The sequence below is a fragment of the Oncorhynchus mykiss genome, unplaced genomic scaffold (assembly GCF_013265735.2).
Source record: "Oncorhynchus mykiss isolate Arlee unplaced genomic scaffold, USDA_OmykA_1.1 un_scaffold_399, whole genome shotgun sequence".
Classification (NCBI taxonomy): Eukaryota; Metazoa; Chordata; class Actinopteri; order Salmoniformes; family Salmonidae; genus Oncorhynchus; species Oncorhynchus mykiss.
In genome coordinates, this window is record NW_023493846.1 from 91,165 (window position 1) to 111,414 (window position 20,250).

Genomic DNA, 20,250 nt, shown 5'->3' on the forward strand with positions numbered 1-20,250 from the left:
GGTTCAGGAGAAACTGAAGTCCCTGGTTCGATTTCTTTTTATAACAGCCAGCTAACTTTAAAAGCCAAAGGCCAAAATACTGAACGTCCCCTTTAAATGACACTAAGGCTGGGATTCATTCAAATCCTCATTAGATCTGCCTCATGACATTTAAAGGTCATTTCCAATTGAGCTGACATAAGCAGACCGTGAATGAGGTCTCCACGAACGTGGGAACATTGTCTTTAAAAAGGTGCCGATCGGATCGAATCCGGGCCTCATACTGCTGACAACCTCACAGCTGTCTATACTGTACATAAAGTTGGCTAGAGGGCACACGTTCAATAACGGTTTCTGTTCAAGTGCACCCTCTATCCAACTCTATGATAGTGTCTGTGCCTTCGTACAAAATGGCAACATTCCCTTTAAAATGCACTACTTTTGACCAGAGCCCTATGAGGAATATATATAGGGAATAGAGTGGTATTTGGGACGGAGGATGTTGCCGTCTGTCTGTATGAGTCCTCGCTCCGCTGTCCTGTTAGAGGGACATTGTGCTCTTATCTTGGAACAAAGTGAAGACAAGTTAAAAGGATAACAACACTATTCTCACACACACACACACACAGTAGGCTAGTTCCAGCTACAACCTCTTCTCCCTAGAAAATACAAAACGTACACAGTCGGTCGCTGTAAAAGTGACGATTACTCGCAGTTTCACTAACTTTTTATTTGCCATTTTCGTATTCCTGCTTTTGTTTCCCCAGTAAGTAAGAGACAACAGAGCTTTTGTTCCCCCAGTAAGTAAGAGACAACAGATCTTTTGTTCCCCCAGTAAGTAAGAGACAACAGAGCTTTTGTTCCCCCAGTAAGTAAGAGACAACAGATCTTTTGTTCCCCCAGTAAGTAAGAGACAACAGAGCTTTTGTTCCCCCAGTAAGTAAGAGACAACAGATCTTTTGTTTCCCCAGTAAGTAAGAGACAACAGAGCTTTTGTTCCCCCAGTAAGTAAGAGACAACAGATCTTTTGTTCCCCCAGTAAGTAAGAGACAATAGAGCTTTTGTTCCCCCAGTAAGTAAGAGACAACAGAGCTTTTGTTCCCCCAGTAAGTAAGAGACAACAGAGCTTTTGTTCCCCCAGTAAGTAAGAGACAACAGAGCTTTTGTTCCCCCAGTAAGTAAGAGACAACAGATCTTTTGTTTCCCCAGTAAGTAAGAGACAACAGAGCTTTTGTTCCCCCAGTAAGTAAGAGACAACAGATCTTTTGTTCCCCCAGTAAGTAAGAGACAATAGAGCTTTTGTTCCCCCAGTAAGTAAGAGACAACAGAGCTTTTGTTCCCCCAGTAAGTAAGAGACAACAGAGCTTTTGTTCCCCCAGTAAGTAAGAGACAATAGAGCTTTTGTTCCCCCAGTAAGTAAGAGACAACAGAGCTTTTGTTCCCCCAATAAGTGAGACAATAGAGCTTTTGTTTCCCCAGTAAGTAAGAGACAACAGAGCTTTTGTTCCCCCAGTAAGTAAGAGACAACAGAGCTTTTGTTCCCCCAGTAAGTAAGAGACAACAGAGCTTTTGTTCCCCCAGTAAGTAAGAGACAACAGAGCTTTTGTTCCCCCAGTAAGTAAGAGACAATAGAGCTATTGTTCCCCCAGTAAGTAAGAGACAACAGAGCTTTTGTTTCCCCAGTAAGTAAGAGACAACAGAGCTTTTGTTTCCCCAGTAAGTAAGAGACAACAGAGCTTTTGTTCCCCCAGTAAGAGACAACAGAGCTTTTGTTCCCCCAGTAAGAGACAACAGAGCTTTTGTTTCCCCAGTAAGTAAGAGACAACAGAGCTTTTGTTCCCCCAGTAAGAGACAACAGAGCTTTTGTTCCCCCAGTAAGAGACAACAGAGCTTTTGTTCCCCCAGTAAGAGACAACAGAGCTTTTGTTCCCCCAGTAAGAGACAACAGAGCTTTTGTTTCCCCAGTAAGTAAGAGACAACAGAACACGGACGGTAGAATTCAGATGTCCTTTATGAGGGAAGTTTAAAAAAAAATCCTTAATACAAAAATTAAAAAATTAAAAGTGCAAAACCACAAAACTAAAAATAAACAAATGTGTTGTTTGTGTTCATTTAAGCTCACCATGGAAACTAAAAAAAACAGCAGCAGCAAATGAAAAAAATAATAAACAAAAAGCAACAAAATATGGACCTCTTGTAACACGTTATCAGGATAAACAGTTCTGGGTTCAATCTCTTTCCTCCAGACATCACTATGGCAACACACACACACACACAGTTGGTCACAGTTTACAGGCGGAGGACAATAGGGTGGGAGGAGTCAAGTGTTAAATCGTTACCTTATTAAAACAATCAACAGTGTCACGTACGGTAAACAAATAGGTAAACAAACGCAGACACGACACACAAACAGGTACAACTAGAGACGAGAGGCTGTGATCTGTAGTTTCCTAACTTTATGTAAGAATAACAGGTATTATTAAAGCCCTATTCCTCTTATAATGATGACTCGTATGAACCAAGAGGTTAGTTATCCCCTGTCTATCTAGAAGAGAACATGAGAATTATCTCATGATATTTATATGGAAGAAAGCATTCCTTAGGGAAAAGGACAGAAACCAAAACATGCTTGGTGGAGGAGAGATCAGCAGTGAACCAGTGATCGAGTAATAACAGGAGGAATATTAATTCATATAGAAGATCCTTTACCCCGGAAAAAAACAGCTATCTCCCAGAAATAAACAGAGGCTAGACACCTACCTGTCTGTCCCCAACACCCTGTCTGTCCCCAACACGCTGTCTGTCCCTCACTGACTGTTAATCCCTTACTGGTAGTGTCGGAGTCTGACTAGTGTAACAGCGCCATCTACACAAAGCTCTAGGTATTGCAAGTGTGCGTGTCTTACTGTGGGAGTGCCTGTCAGTCTCTCTGTCTATGGCTCTCTGTGTGGTGGATTTTTTCTGATTTAAATCTGTTAAGTCTCTTTCCCTCTACTGTAGTCTAGCTGGCCTCTACCTGGCCTCTACCTACCTCTCTCTACTATAGTCTAGCTGGCCCCTACCTACCTCTCTCTACTATAGTCTAGCTGGCCTCTACCTACCTCTCTCTTCTGTCGTCTAGCTGGCCCCTACCTACCTCTCTACTGCAGTCTAGCTGGCCCCTACCTACCTCTCTACTGCAGTCTAGCTGGCCCCTACCTACCTCACTCTACTGTAGTCTAGCTGGCCCCTACCTACCCCTCTCTACTGTAGTCTAGCTGGCCCCTACCTACCCCTCTACTGCAGTCTAGCTGGCCCCTACCTACCTCTCTCTACTGCAGTCTAGCTGGCCTCTCTACCTACCCCTCTCTACTGTAGTCTAGCTGGCCCCTACCTACCCCTCTCTACTGCAGTCTAGCTGGCCCCTACCTACCCCACTCTACTGCAGTCTAGCTGGGCCCCTACCTACTGCAGTCTAGCTGGCCCCTACCTACCCCTCTCTACTGCAGTCTAGCTGGCCCCTACCTACCCCTCTCTACTGCAGTCTAGCTGGCCCCTACCTACCCCTCTCTACTGCAGTCTAGCTGGCCCCTACCTACCCCTCTCTACTGCAGTCTAGCTGGCCCCTACCTACCCCTCTACTGCAGTCTAGCTAGCCCCTACCTACCCCTCTACTGCAGTCTAGCTGGCCCCTACCTACCCCTCTCTACCGCAGTCTAGCTGGCCCCTACCTACCTCTCTCTACTGCAGTCTAGCTGGCCCCTACCTACCTCTCTCTACTGTAGTCTAGCTGGCCCCTACCTACCTCTCTATACTGTAGTCTAGCTGGCCCCTACCTACCCCTCTACTGTAGTCTAGCTGGCCCCTACCTACCCCTCTCTACTGTAGTCTAGCTGGCCCCTACCTACCTCTCTTTCCCTCACTCTTCATTCTCTATCTGTCCCTACCTGTTTCTGCGTTGGAACCTTTTCCTTCTGAATGTAGGTACCCCCCTCTCTCTGTCCCTACCTTAGTTGGTTTCTCTGTGTTGGTTGGGTCCCCTTAATCTTTAATCTAGAGGTGTCCCCCTGTCCCTCCCCAAGTCCCGCCCACCCTCCCGCTATGGAGAAATACATAGGGCGTGGGGGCCGTCTGTCAGGGGGAGCGGCCAATGGCGTGATGGGTCCCTCTCCCCCTCCCCCCTAGATCAGTTCAGGGCATTAACACAGATGGATGAGATTCCTTTTCACCTTCTTCCTCTACTACTGGCTCACCTGGAGAGGGAAGGAGGGTGAGAGAGAGAGGGAAGGAGGGTGAGAGAGAGAAGGAGGGGGGGAGAGAGAGGGAAGGAGGGGGGGAGAGAGAGGGAAGGAGGGGGGGGAGAGAGAGGGAAGGAGGGGGGGAGAGAGAGGGAAGGAGGGGGGGAGAGAGAGGAAGGAGGGGGGGAGAGAGAGGGAAGGAGGGGGGAAGAGAGAGGAAGGAGGGGGGGAGAGAGAGGGAAGGAGGGGGGAGAGAGAGGGAAGGAGGGGGAGAGAGAGAGGGAAGGAGAGGGAGAGAGAGAGGGAAGGAGGGTGAGAGAGAGAGGGAAGGAGGGTGAGAGAGAGAAGGAGGGGGGGAGAGAGAGGGAAGGAGGGGGGGAGAGAGAGGGAAGGAGGGGGGAGAGAGAGGAAGGAGGGGGGAGAGAGAGGGAAGGAGGGTGAGAGAGAGAGGGAAGGAGGGTGAGAGAGAGAAGGAGGGGGGGGAGAGAGGGAAGGAGGGGGGGAGAGAGAGGGAAGGAGGGGGGGAGAGAGAGGAAGGAGGGGGGGAGAGAGAGGGAAGGAGGGGGGAAGAGAGAGGGAAGGAGGGGGGAAGAGAGAGGGAAGGAGGGGGGGAGAGAGAGGGAAGGAGGGGGAGAGAGAGAGGGAAGGAGAGGGAGAGCGGGAAGGAGGGGGATGGATGAAGATTTCTGGATGAGGATCACAACCAGGAAGTGCCATCTAAAAGTGTGACAGAATTAACATTGGAATGGTGATATTTAAAGCGAGTGTGTACCTGATGTTAGGTTAGGGGGGGTTTCTACACGCCGTAGCAGGCAGACAGTCTCTCCTTCAGCTGGGGGGGAAACTGTTCTGAGAACTGCTGCCAGTTCTCCTCTCCTACCTGGTCCTTAAAACCATGGAGGATCTGGGGGGGGGGGGGGGGGGGGGGGGGAGGAGAGAGAGAAAATACTTTGATTCCTCAACAAAGAAATGACAGAAACAATGTCTGAAATAATTCTCTACTATTATGGTTAACATCCCACTATCATACAGTCTACACACACACACACACACACAGAGAGAGACACACACACACACACAGAGAGAGACACACACACACACACACGGATCTGGGCCAAGCAAAGCTTTTCCCAGGATGTGTCCTAAACGGCAGCCTCTCCCTTCCACTGTACACTACAGACGTGCAGATCAAGGGAACCAGGTGCCATCTGGAACAGAGCGTTGGGTCCTCCACACACCTTGTAGAACATGTCTCTCAGGTCGTCTTTAGGGCTGACCCAGGACGCCACGGCATCACAGAAGAAGATGAAGTCCTGCAGAGAGACACATTCTGTCATTTCAACCTACAGAAGGACCGTGTCTCCATGTAGAGGTCTGCTCTCTTCATACCACAACCCCTGCTGCCGACTTCCTGTCTGACTCCCAACACCTGGTCCCAAACCCAACCGCAGTGCTACAATGTGATTTTAGGTGTGTGACGCAGCTCACTTGCCAAGACATGGTTGCAGCAACTTAAGCACCCGACAGGCAATATCAACCAGACCAAAACAACTTCAACAAGTTAACTGACCAGAGACGGTCACCTGGCCCATTCTATTAGCCTGTCTGTATTAGCCGGTCTGTATTAGCCGGTCTGTATTAGCCGGTCTGTATTAGCCGGTCTGTATTAGCCGGTCTGTATTAGCCGGTCTGTATTAGCCGGTCTGTATTAGCCGGTCTGTATTAGCCCGTCTGTATTAGCCGGTCTGTATTAGCCGGTCTGTATTAGCCGGTCTGTATTAGCCGGTCTGTATTAGCCGGTCTGTATTAGCCGGTCTGTATTAGCCGGTCTGTATTAGCCGGTCTGTATTACCGGGCTGCATCAATGTGTTAGATGTCGTTTGAAGAGAGCGGAGTTGGATAGACCTTCTCTTGAGTTATTTTTACAGCCTACCTTTAAGGAGAGGGATGATTTTCAGACGGAGACATATTAGGTGATCAATATTTATTTCTAGGCTATGTAGTAAACTATAGCCTAAATGTAGGAAGTACATTTCCTTAGAGAGAGAAGTGCCCCGTTCTCCTCCTCCCCATGAACAGCCTATAACCTCCTCTAACTGACACCACACACATCTGATCTCACGGGTGAGACACTGAACAGGAAGCAGGGAGAACAGGTGGGTCGTCATCGTAAATAAGAACTTGTTCTTAACAGACTTGCCGAGTTCAATAAAGGTTCAATAAAAACAGAACGATGACAGCAACACGTGCTACGTTCTGTAGGATACAGCCTAGCCCTGTAGGATAGAGCCTAGTCCTGTAGGATAGAGCCTAGTCCTGTAGGATACAGCCTAGTCCTGTAGGATAGAGCCTAGTCCTGTAGGATACAGCCTAGTCCTGTAGGATACAGCCTAGTCCTGTAGGATAGAGCCTAGTCCTGTAGGATAGAGCCTAGTCCTGTAGGACACAGCCTAGTCCTGTAGGACACAGCCTGGTCCTGTAGGACACAGCCTAGTCCTGTAGGACACAGCCTAGTCCTGTAGGACACAGCCTAGTCCTGTAGGACACAGCCTAGTCCTGTAGGACACAGCCTAGTCCTGTAGGACACAGCCTAGTCCTGTAGGACACAGCCTAGTCCTGTAGGATACAGCCTAGTCCTGTAGGATACAGCCTAGTCCTGTAGGATAGAGCCTAGTCCTGTAGGATACAGCCTAGTCCTGTAGGATACAGCCTAGTCCTGTAGGATACAGCCTAGTCCTGTAGGATAGAGCCTAGTCCTGTAGGATAGAGCCTAGTCCTGTAGGATAGAGCCTAGTCCTGTAGGATACAGCCTAGTCCTGTAGGATACAGCCTAGTCCTGTAGGATACAGCCTAGTCCTGTAGGATACAGCCTAGTCCTGTAGGATACAGCCTAGTCCTGTAGGATACAGCCTAGTCCTGTAGGATAGAGCCTAGTCCTGTAGGATAGAGCCTAGTCCTGTAGGATACAGCCTAGTCCTGTAGGATAGAGCCTAGTCCTGTAGGATAGAGCCTAGTCCTGTAGGATAGAGCCTAGTCCTGTAGGATACAGCCTAGTCCTGTAGGATACAGCCTAGTCCTGTAGGGTACAGCCTAGTCCTGTAGGACAGAGCCTAGTTCTGTAGGACACAGCCTAGTTCTGTAGGATACAGTCTAGTTCAGTAGGATACAGTCTAGTTCAGTAGGATACAGTCTAGTTCAGTAGGATACATTCTAGTTCTGTAGGATACAGCCTAGTTCTGTAGGATACAGCCTAGTTATGTAGGATACAGCCTAGTTCTGTAGGATACAGCTCTGTAGGATACAGCTCTGTAGGATATAGCTCTGTAGGATACAGCCTAGTTCTGTAGGACACATTCTAGTTCAGTAGGATACAGTCTAGTTCAGTAGGATACAGCCTAGTTCTGTAGGATACAGTTCTGTAGGATACAGCTCTGTAGGATACAGCCTAGTTCTGTAGGATACAGCTCTGTAGGATACAGCCTAGTTCTGTAGGATACAGCCTAGTTCTGTAGGATACAGCCTAGTTCTGTAGGATACAGCCTAGTTCTGTAGGATACAGTCTAGTTCTGTAGGATACAGTCTAGTTCTGCGTAGTTCTGTAGGATACAGCCTAGTTATGTAGGATACAGCCTAGTTCTGTAGGATACAGTCAAATCAAATCAAATTGTATTTGTCACATACACATGGTTAGCAGATGTTAATGCGAGTGTAGTGAAATGCTTGTGCTTCTAGTTCCGACAATGCAGTAATAACCAACAAGTAATCTAACTAACAATTCCAAAACTACTGTCTTGTACACAGTGTGAGGGGATAAAGAATAAGAATAAGGATATATGAATGAGTGATGGTACAGAGCAGCATAGGCAAGATACAGTAGATGGTATCGAGTACAGTATATACATATGAGATGAGTATGTAAACAAAGTGGCATAGTTTAAAGTGGCTAGTGATACATGTATTACATAAGGATACAGTCGATGATATAGAGTACAGTATATACGTATGCATATGAGATGAATAATGTAGGGTAAGTAACATTATATAAGGTAGCATTGTTTAAAGTGGCTAGTGATATATTTACATCATTTCCCAGTCTAGTTCTGAGTAGTTCTGTAGGATACAGCCTAGTTCTGAGTAGTTCTGTAGGATACAGCCTAGTTCTGAGTAGTTCTGTAGGATACAGCCTAGTCCTGTAGGATACAGCCTAGTTCTGAGTAGTTCTGTAGGTTACAGCCTAGCTTTTAGGAGGACGATTTGCAGGCAGAGACAAATAAAATGGGTCATCAGTACTTATTGGAAATATGAAGGAACAACGCTCTCTCACCATGGTAACCTAACCTACAGTCACCATAGTAACCTAACGTCGGTTGAGCGCCCACACTGGCCCAACTAGGAGAGGACAGGTACGGGGCCCAACTAGGAGAGGACAGGCCCAACTAGGAGAGGACAGGCCCAACTAGGAGAGGACAGGCCCAACTAGGAGAGGACAGGCCCAACTAGGAGAGGACAGGCCCAACTAGGAGAGGACAGGTACAGGCCCCTGTACCTGTCCTCTCCATCTCCCTTCCTCTGACCTGGACCACTCCCCCAGGGTTTACACCAATCATCATCCATCTCCCTTCCTCTTACCTGGACCACTCCCCCAGGGTTTACACCAATCATCATGCAGATCCCTCTGAAGGCGGAGTCTTTCTCCTCGTTGTCACGGATGTTCCGTAGGGACGTACACCTGTCACACACACACCACCGCGTCACAAACCACGCAATCTAAACATGTTGAGAATGATCAGTGAGGTGAAGGACTAGATGTGTCATCAGATGTGTGACAGACTCACCACGGTCTGATGAACTGCTGGAGCATCGGAGCCACCTCCTGAGGACACACGTAGCCCAGGCGACCAATCGTAATGGCTGGAAGAAGATGGGAGGAGCCTCACTCATGTGTACAACACACCCAACTAAAAACCAGGAGCTGGTTTGACGTCGCTGATGTTCGTATCATAAATAACGGCTCATTATTATTTGGAGATGAGTCAGTCAGTCACAGTTTACCCAAAATGCATCGGCTGCAATGTCAAACAAACCCAATGATTGCGTGTGTGTTCAGTATATGTATGTCTGTGTGTGTGTTCAGCATCTGTGTGTATGTTCAGCATCTGTGTGTACCAGTGTTCTCCAGCAAGGTCTTGGGTGTGTTGGGTCTGTTGATGATCTCTACCAGCTGGTTCAGAACCAGAGACACATAGGGCTGCATCTCTACACCTACAGACAGATGGAGACAGAGACAGAGACGGAGACAGACGGGGAAGGAGACAGGGACGGAGATAGAGACGGAGACAGGGAAGGAGACAGGGACAGGGAAGGAGACAGGGACAGGGAAGGAGACAGGGAAGGAGACGGGGACAGGGACGGAGAGAGACGGGGACGGAGAGAGACGGGGAAGGAGACAGGGATGGGGACGGAGACAGGGATGGGGACGGAGACAGACGGGGAAGGAGACAGGGATGGGGACGGAGACAGACAGAGAAGGAGACAGGGACGGAGACAGAGACAGGGATAGACCAGGACGGAGAGAGGGAAGGAGACGGAGACAGGGACAGGGACGGAGACAGGGAAGGAGACAGGGACGGGGAAGGAGACAGGGACGGGGAAGGAGACAGGGACGGGGACGGAGACAGGGACGGGGACGGAGACAGGGACGGAGACAGGGACGGGGACGGAGATAGAGAAAGAAACAAAGCAGAGAAATATATCATTAAGATACAGTGCCTTGCGAAAGTATTCGGCCCCCTTGAACTTTGCGACCTTTTGCCACATTTCAGGCTTCAAACATAAAGATATAAAACTGTATTTTTTTGTGAAGAATCAACAACAAGTGGGACACAATCATGAAGTGGAACGACATTTATTGGATATTTCAAACTTTTTTAACAAATCAAAAACAGAAAAATTGGGCGTGCAAAATTATTCAGCCCCCTTAAGTTAATACTTTGTAGCGCCACCTTTTGCTGCGATTACAGCTGTAAGTCGCTTGGGGTATGTCTCTATCAGTGAGTGAAGACAGTGAGTGAAGACCATAACAAACAGACAGAGAGTGAAGACCATAACAAACAGACAGTGAGTGAAGACCATTACAAACAGACAGTGAGTGAAGACCATAACAAACAGACAGTGAGTGAAGACCATAACAAACAGACAGAGTGAAGACCATAACAAACAGACAGTGAGTGAAGACCATAACAAACAGACAGTGAGTGAAGACCATAACAAACAGACAGTGAGTGAAGACCATAATGAACAGACAGAGAGTGAAGACCATAACAAACAGACAGTGTGTCTGTGGGGGTATGTCTCTATCAGTTTTGCACATCGAGAGACTGACATTTTTTCCCATTCCTCCTTGCAAAACAGCTTGAGCTCAGTGAGGTTGGATGGAGAGCATTTGTGAACAGCAGTTTTCAGTTCTTTCCACAGATTCTCGATTGGATTCAGGTCTGGACTTTGACTTGGCCATTCTAACACCTGGATATGTTTATTTTTGAACCATTCCATTATAGATTTTGCTTTATGTTTTGGATCATTGTCTTGTTGGAAGACAAATCTCCGTCCCAGTCTCAGGTCTTTTGCAGACTCCATCAGGTTTTCTTCCAGAATGGTCCTGTATTTGGCTCCATCCATCTTCCCATCAATTTTAACCATCTTCCCTGTCCCTGCTGAAGAAAAGCAGGCCCAAACCATGATGCTGCCACCACCATGTTTGACAGTGGGGATGGTGTGTTCAGCTGTGTTGCTTTTACGCCAAACATAACGTCTTGCATTGTTGCCAAAAAGTTCAATTTTGGTTTCATCTGACCAGAGCACCTTCTTCCACATGTTTGGTGTGTCTCCCAGGTGGCTTGTGGCAAACTTTAAACAACACTTTTTATGGATATCTTTAAGAAATGGCTTTCTTCTTGCCACTCTTCCATAAAGGCCAGATTTGTGCAATATACGACTGATTGTTGTCCTATGGACAGAGTCTCCCACCTCAGCTGTAGATCTCTGCAGTTCATCCAGAGTGATCATGGGCCTCTTGGCTGCATCTCTGATCAGTCTTCTCCTTGTATGAGCTGAAAGTTTAGAGGGACGGCCAGGTCTTGGTAGATTTGCAGTGGTCTGATACTCCTTCCATTTCAATATTATCGCTTGCACAGTGCTCCTTGGGATGTTTAAAGCTTGGGAAATCTTTTTGTATCCAAATCCGGCTTTAAACTTCTTCACAACAGTATCTCGGACCTGCCTGGTGTGTTCCTTGTTCTTCATGATGCTCTCTGCGCTTTTAACGCACCTCTGAGACTATCACAGTGCAGGTGCATTTATACGGAGACTTGATTACACACAGGTGGATTGTATTTATCATCATTAGTCATTTAGGTCAACATTGGATCATTCAGAGATCCTCACTGAACTTCTGGAGAGAGTTTGCTGCACTGAAAGTAAAGGGGCTGAATAATTTTGCACACCCAATTTTACAGTTTTTGATTTGTTAAAAAAAAGTTTGAAATATCCAATAAATGTCGTTCCACTTCATGATTGTGTCCCACTTGTTGTTGATTCTTCACAAACAAATACAGTTTTATATCTTTATGTTTGAAGCCTGAAATGTGGCAAAAGGTCGCAAAGTTCAAGGGGGCCGAATACTTTTGCAAGGCACTGTAACTCATGCTAGCAGCTTCGAAACTGACAATTGCTTTGTTTGTTAAATAACAAAATTCTAAAAAAACATGATAATCTCTAACATGTACATATTATCTCCGTGTACAAACCTACATGCAGAAAGACTCACCCATCTGCATGCAGATCTCTCCAATGGCCCAGGTAGCATTGTTACACACAGAGATGAACTCTGGGTTCAGGTTGGTCCCTAGAATAGGCATGAACTCAGCTGGACACACACACACGCACACACACACACAGAAAGCCAAGGGGAAGAGAAAGGGAGGACGATAGATAACATAAGGAGTATGATAGACTGGTAGTTACACAGTTCGTAGGAAAAGAAGAGAGATGAAGAGAGAGATGGTATAGGTCGTTACCGATGCAGGGTTTGACGTGAGGGAAGCAGGCCTTGGTCAGATCACCCAGCAGGGCGAAGGAGCTCTGTCTCACCTCTGGCATGGTGTCCTGGAGATATAGAATGTGTGTGTTAACTACATTGTCTCTCTCAGTCATACAAAATGGTTATATACAATCAAATAGAGCCAGGGTCTGTTACCACACACACACACACACACACACTAGACGGACCAGTGGATCCCAAACCTCAGTGAAGATCAGGAGTTCTACCAGTCAGATTATTGTATTATCCTAAAAATGACTTAACCATAAGCCTCCGCAACATGCACCAATTAAACCAGCTCTGTGGTAATGAGGGTTGTACAGCAACATGAACCAATTAAACCAGCTCTGTGGTAATGAGGGCTGTACAGCAACATGCACCAATTAAACCAGCTCTGTGGTAATGAGGGTTGTACAGTAACATGAACCAATTAAACCAGCTCTGTGGTAATGAGGGTTGTACAGCAACATGACCCAATTAAACCAGCTCTGTGGTAATGAGGGCTGTACAGCAACATGAACCAATTAAACCAGCTCTGTGGTAATGAGGGTTGTACAGTAACATGCACCAATTGAACCAGCTCTGTGGTAATGAGGGCTGTACAGCAACATGAACCAATTAAACCAGCTCTGTAGTAATGAGGGCTGTACAGCAACATGAACCAATTAAACCAGCTCTGTGGTAATGAGGGTTGTACAGTAGACTACAGAACCAATTAAACCAGCTCTGTAGTAATGAGGGTTGTACAGCAACATGAACCAATTGAACCAGCTCTGTAGTAATGAGGGCTGTACAGCAACATGAACCAATTAAACCAGCTCTGTGGTAATGAGGGCTGTACAGCAACATGAACCAATTAAACCAGCTCTGTGGTAATGAGGGCTGTACAGCAACATGCACCAATTGAACCAGCTCTGTGGTAATGAGGGCTGTACAGCAACATGAACCAATTAAACCAGCTCTGTGGTAATGAGGGTTGTACAGCAACATGAACCAATTAAACCAGCTCTGTGGTAATGAGGGTTGTACAGTAGACTACAGAACCAATTAAACCAGCTCTGTGGTAATGAGGGTTGTACAGTAACATGAACCAATTAAACCAGCTCTGTGGTAATGAGGGTTGTACAGCAACATGAACCAATTAAACCAGCCCTGTGGTAATGAGGGTTGTACAGTAGACTACAGGCCCAGTACATTCTCACTGCATACTGGCTGTGGTTGAGTCTCCCTGCTGCTCTACTCAGACCATTTCAGAACTATATGATCCACTGGTAATAAACATCAGTTGTATTACTTATGAGGCCCAGCTGAGTGACATTAAACTGACGTGATGTGTTCTTTATTCTACTGGACTGACTGGCCTGCATCTGGTCACTGACCATCCCTCCGCCTGACCGTCCCTCAGCCTGCCCCATCCACTAAGACTGACCGTCCCTCAGCCTGACCGTCCCTCAGCCTGACCGTCCCTCAGCCTGCCCCCTTCACTAAGACTGACCGTCCCTCAGCCTGACCGTCCCTCAGCCTGCCCCCTCCACTAAGACTGACCGTCCCTCAGCCTGCCCCCTCCACTAAGACTGACCGTCCCTCAGCCTGCCCCCCTCCACTAAGACTGACCGTCCCTCAGCCTGACCGTCCCTCAGCCTGCCCCCCTCCACTAAGACTGACCGTCCCTCAGCCTGACCGTCCCTCAGCCTGCCCCCCTCCACTAAGACTGACCGTCCCTCAGCCTGCCCCCTCCACTAAGACTGACCGTCCCTCAGCCTGCCCCCTCCACTAAGACTGACCGTCCCTCAGCCTGCCCCCCTCCACTAAGACTGACCGTCCCTCAGCCTGCCCCCTCCACTAAGACTAACAGTCCCTCAGCCTGCCCCCCTCAACTAAGACTGACCGTCCCTCAGCCTGCCCCCTCCACTAAGACTGACCGTCCCTCAGCCTGCCCCCCTCAACTAAGACTGACCGTCCCTCAGCCTGCCCCCTCCACTAAGACTGACCGTCCCTCAGCCTGCCCCCTCCACTAAGACTGACCGTCCCTCAGCCTGCCCCCTCCACTAAGACTGACCGTCCCTCAGCCTGCCCCCCTCCCTCAGCCTGCCCCCCTCCACTAAGACTGACCGTCCCTCAGCCTGCCCCCCTCCCTCAGCCTGTCCCCTCCACTAAGACTGAACGTCCCTCAGCCTGCCCCCCTCCACTAAGACTGACCGTCCCTCAGCCTGCCCCCTCCACTAAGACTGACCGTCCCTCAGCCTGCCCCCCTCCCTCAGCCTGCCCCCCTCCCTCAGCCTGCCCCACTCCCTCAGCCTGCCCCACTCCCTCAGCCTGCCCCACTCCCTCAGCCTGCCCCACTCCCTCAGCCTGACCCACTCCCTCAGCCTGCCCCACTCCCTCAGCCTGCCCCACTCCCTCAGCCTGCCCCCTCCACTAAGACTGACAAAAAAGAGACACCGTCTTCCAGCTGATGGAGAAACTCGAGTCACATTGCATCATTTCTGACACGCGCACAAATTCATGTTACTCCTATGAGACATGGTGATCTGATCAATCCGCTTGGCCAGCGGTAGGCTATAGGTGCACTTGATTTGCTCTTCGGGCACATGAAATGGTTCAAAATGGGAACCCTTGGCCTCCCCGGTGCGCAGGGCAGCTGAAACAAGTGCACCTCCTGTCAACAGCGTGAGACAGAATAAAAGTAGGAATAAAAGGCTTCATCTTTGGGTTTTTATAGAAATGTTTAGAGATGGACTAGGAATGCCTTGGAGATTGTCTCGGTCAGTGGTCACCAAACGGTCATTCCCACATATGTAGAGTAAAACACTGAAACCCCCCCCCCCCCCACACACACACACCGTACCTGCATGCACTGAAACAGTAGTGTCATGATGTTGCTCCGGGACACCAGCTGATCAACGTGGCCCCCCAGGCCCTCAGCCAGACCACTGAGGAGGTCCAGGGCCACGATCATAAAGTCCTTATCAGGAGCTTCGTACTGGTCTGGCTGTTGGCTGTACATCTGGGGGGGGGGGGGGGGAGAGAGTTACTTAATACATCTGGGGGGGGAGAGAGAGAGTTAAGGGGGGAGGAGAGGGGGAGAGAGAGAGTTACTTAATACATCTGGTGGGGAGGAGAGGGGGAGAGAGAGTTAAGGGGGGAGGAGAGGGGGAGAGAGAGAGTTACTTAATACATCTGGTGGGGAGGAGAGGGGGAGAGAGAGTTAAGGGGGAGGAGGAGAGGGGGAGAGAGAGAGTTACTTAATACATCTGGTGGGGAGGAGAGGGGGAGAGAGAGTTAAGGGGGGAGGAGGAGAGGGGGAGAGAGAGAGTTACTTAATACATCTGGTGGGGAGGAGAGGGAGAGAGAGAGTTAAGGGGGGAGGAGGAGAGGGGGAGAGAGAGCGTTACTTAATACATCTGGGGGGGAGGAGAGGGGGAGAGAGAGTTAAGGGGGGAGGAGGAGAGGGGGAGAGAGAGAGTTACTTAATACATCTGGGGGGGAGAGAGAGAGTTAAGGGGGGAGGAGAGGGGGACAGAGGGGGGAATCAAAACACTGAATCTTTAAATCACTGATAACTGTGTGTCTTAGACATTATAGACACAAAGGTATGTGGCCACCTCTTCACATGAGTGGATCTGAACATTTCAGCCACACCCGTTGCTGACAGGCCTTACTGAAGAGCTCAGAGACTTTCATGAGTGGATCTGGACATTACAGCCACACCCGTTGCTGACAGGCCTTACTGAAGAGCTCAGAGACTTTCATGAGTGGATCTGGACATTTCAGCCACACCCGTTGCTGACAGGCCTTACTGAAGAGCTCAGAGACTTTCATGAGTGGATCTGGACATTTCAGCCACACCCTTTGCTGACAGGCCTTACTGAAGAGCTCAGAGACTTTCATGAGTGGATCTGGACATTTCAGCCACACCCGTTGCTGACAGGCCTTACTGAAGAGCTCAGAGACTTTCATGAGTGGATCTGGACATTTCAGCCACACCCGTTGCTGACAGGCCTTACTGAAGAGCTCAGAGACTTTCATGAGTGGATCTGGACATTTCAGCCACACCCGTTGCTGACAGGCCTTACTGAAGAGCTCAGAGACTTTCATGAGTGGATCTGGACATTTCAGCCACACCCGTTGCTGACAGGCCTTACTGAAGAGCTCAGAGACTTTCATGAGTGGATCTGGACATTTCAGCCACACCCGTTGCTGACAGGCCTTACTGAAGAGCTCAGAGACTTTCATGAGTGGATCTGGACATTTCAGCCACACCCGTTGCTGACAGGCCTTACTGAAGAGCTCAGAGACTTTCATGAGTGGATCTGGACATTTCAGCCACACCCGTTGCTGACAGGCCTTACTGAAGAGCTCAGAGACTTTCATGAGTGGATCTGGACATTTCAGCCACACCCGTTGCTGACAGGCCTTACTGAAGAGCTCAGAGACTTTCATGAGTGGATCTGGACATTTCAGCCACACCCGTTGCTGACAGGCCTTACTGAAGAGCTCAGAGACTTTCATGAGTGGATCTGGACATTTCAGCCACACCCGTTGCTGACAGGCCTTACTGAAGAGCTCAGAGACTTTCATGAGTGGATCTGGACATTTCAGCCACACCCGTTGCTGACAGGCCTTACTGAAGAGCTCAGAGACTTTCATGAGTGGATCTGGACATTTCAGCCACACCCGTTGCTGACAGGCCTTACTGAAGAGCTCAGAGACTTTCATGAGTGGATCTGGACATTTCAGCCACACCCGTTGCTGACAGGCCTTACTGAAGAGCTCAGAGACTTTCATGAGTGGATCTGGACATTTCAGCCACACCCGTTGCTGACGGGCCTTACTGAAGAGCTCAGAGACTTTCATGAGTGGATCTGGACATTTCAGCCACACCCGTTGCTGACGGGCCTTACTGAAGAGCTCAGAGACTTTCATGAGTGGATCTGGACATTTCAGCCACACCCGTTGCTGACGGGCCTTACTGAAGAGCTCAGAGACTTTCATGAGTGGATCTGGACATTTCAGCCACACCCGTTGCTGACGGGCCTTACTGAAGAGCTCAGAGACTTTCATGAGTGGATCTGGACATTTCAGCCACACCCGTTGCTGACGGGCCTTACTGAAGAGCTCAGAGACTTTCATGAGTGGATCTGGACATTTCAGCCACACCCGTTGCTGACAGGCCTTACTGAAGAGCTCAGAGACTTTCATGAGTGGATCTGGACATTTCAGCCACACCCGTTGCTGACAGGCCTTACTGAAGAGCTCAGAGACTTTCATGAGTGGATCTGGACATTTCAGCCACACCCTTTGCTGACAGGCCTTACTGAAGAGCTCAGAGACTTTCATGAGTGGATCTGGACATTTCAGCCACACCCGTTGCTGACAGGCCTTACTGAAGAGCTCAGAGACTTTCATGAGTGGATCTGGACATTTCAGCCACACCCGTTGCTGACAGGCCTTACTGAAGAGCTCAGAGACTTTCATGAGTGGATCTGGACATTTCAGCCACACCCGTTGCTGACAGGCCTTACTGAAGAGCTCAGAGACTTTCATGAGTGGATCTGGACATTTCAGCCACACCCGTTGCTGACAGGCCTTACTGAAGAGCTCAAAGACTTTCATGAGTGGATCTGGACATTTCAGCCACACCCGTTGCTGACAGGCCTTACTGAAGAGCTCAGAGACTTTCATGAGTGGATCTGGACATTTCAGCCACACCCGTTGCTGACAGGCCTTACTGAAGAGCTCAGAGACTTTCATGAGTGGATCTGGACATTTCAGCCACACCCGTTGCTGACAGGCCTTACTGAAGAGCTCAGAGACTTTCATGAGTGGATCTGGACATTTCAGCCACACCCGTTGCTGACAGGCCTTACTGAAGAGCTCAGAGACTTTCATGAGTGGATCTGGACATTTCAGCCACACCCGTTGCTGACAGGCCTTACTGAAGAGCTCAGAGACTTTCATGAGTGGATCTGGACATTTCAGCCACACCCGTTGCTGACGGGCCTTACTGAAGAGCTCAGAGACTTTCATGAGTGGATCTGGACATTTCAGCCACACCCGTTGCTGACGGGCCTTACTGAAGAGCTCAGAGACTTTCATGAGTGGATCTGGACATTTCAGCCACACCCGTTGCTGACGGGCCTTACTGAAGAGCTCAGAGACTTTCATGAGTGGATCTGGACATTTCAGCCACACCCGTTGCTGACGGGCCTTACTGAAGAGCTCAGAGACTTTCATGAGTGGATCTGGACATTTCAGCCACACCCGTTGCTGACGGGCCTTACTGAAGAGCTCAGAGACTTTCATGAGTGGATCTGGACATTTCAGCCACACCCGTTGCTGACAGGCCTTACTGAAGAGCTCAGAGACTTTCATGAGTGGATCTGGACATTTCAGCCACACCCGTTGCTGACAGGCCTTACTGAAGAGCTCAGAGACTTTCATGAGTGGATCTGGACATTTCAGCCACACCCTTTGCTGACAGGCCTTACTGAAGAGCTCAGAGACTTTCATGAGTGGATCTGGACATTTCAGCCACACCCGTTGCTGACAGGCCTTACTGAAGAGCTCAGAGACTTTCATGAGTGGATCTGGACATTTCAGCCACACCCGTTGCTGACAGGCCTTACTGAAGAGCTCAGAGACTTTCATGAGTGGATCTGGACATTTCAGCCACACCCGTTGCTGACAGGCCTTACTGAAGAGCTCAGAGACTTTCATGAGTGGATCTGGACATTTCAGCCACACCCGTTGCTGACAGGCCTTACTGAAGAGCTCAGAGACTTTCATGAGTGGATCTGGACATTTCAGCCACACCCGTTGCTGACAGGCCTTACTGAAGAGCTCAGAGACTTTCATGAGTGGATCTGGACATTTCAGCCACACCCGTTGCTGACAGGCCTTACTGAAGAGCTCAGAGACTTTCATGAGTGGATCTGGACATTTCAGCCACACCCGTTGCTGACAGGCCTTACTGAAGAGCTCAGAGACTTTCATGAGTGGATCTGGACATTTCAGCCACACCCGTTGCTGACAGGCCTTACTGAAGAGCTCAGAGACTTTCATGAGTGGATCTGGACATTTCAGCCACACCCGTTGCTGACAGGCCTTACTGAAGAGCTCAGAGACTTTCATGAGTGGATCTGGACATTTCAGCCACACCCGTTGCTGACAGGCCTTACTGAAGAGCTCAGAGACTTTCATGAGTGGATCTGGACATTTCAGCCACACCCGTTGCTGACAGGCCTTACTGAAGAGCTCAGAGACTTTCATGAGTGGATCTGGACATTTCAGCCACACCCGTTGCTGACAGGCCTTACTGAAGAGCTCAGAGACTTTCATGAGTGGATCTGGACATTTCAGCCACACCCGTTGCTGACAGGCCTTACTGAAGAGCTCAGAGACTTTCATGAGTGGATCTGGACATTTCAGCCACACCCGTTGCTGACGGGCCTTACTGAAGAGCTCAGAGACTTTCATGAGTGGATCTGGACATTTCAGCCACACCCGTTGCTGACGGGCCTTACTGAAGAGCTCAGAGACTTTCATGAGTGGATCTGGACATTTCAGCCACACCCGTTGCTGACAGGCCTTACTGAAGAGCTCAGAGACTTTCATGAGTGGATCTGGACATTTCAGCCACACCCGTTGCTGACAGGCCTTACTGAAGAGCTCAGAGACTTTCAAAATGGCGCCATCATAGGATGCCGCATAGTGATAACTGTAAAGTTTGGTGGAGGAAGAATAACGGTCTGGGCTGTTTTTAATGGATCGGGCCCCTTAGTTTCAGTGAAGGGAAATCTTAACTCTACAGCATACAATGACATTCTAGATGATTCTGTGCTTCTAATTATGTGGCAGCACGTTTGGGGAAAAGGCCCTTTCCTGTTTCAGTATGACAACGTCTCCGTGCGCAAAGCGAGGTCCATACAGAAATGGTTTGTCAAGATCAGAGTA

General features: G+C 49.0%; 1 protein-coding gene across 6 annotated transcripts; it reads right to left on the reverse strand.

The window, feature by feature from the left end:
* Nucleotides 1-1,971: 1,971 nt before the first annotated feature.
* On the reverse strand, nt 1,972-15,301 carry LOC110515412 (transportin-2; the record flags this gene model as incomplete). 6 transcript variants are annotated; one of them, XR_005044938.1, is given in 10 exon segments in its annotated part: nt 1,972-3,247; nt 3,863-4,211; nt 4,969-5,100; nt 5,435-5,509; nt 8,826-8,925; nt 9,032-9,107; nt 9,363-9,458; nt 12,022-12,120; nt 12,272-12,359; nt 15,143-15,301. XR_005044938.1 is itself a non-coding variant. In XM_036974072.1 (9 exon segments), coding segments are annotated over 8 exon segments (801 nt in total), but the record flags the coding sequence as incomplete, so codon positions are not given.
* Nucleotides 15,302-20,250: the final 4,949 nt, after the last annotated feature.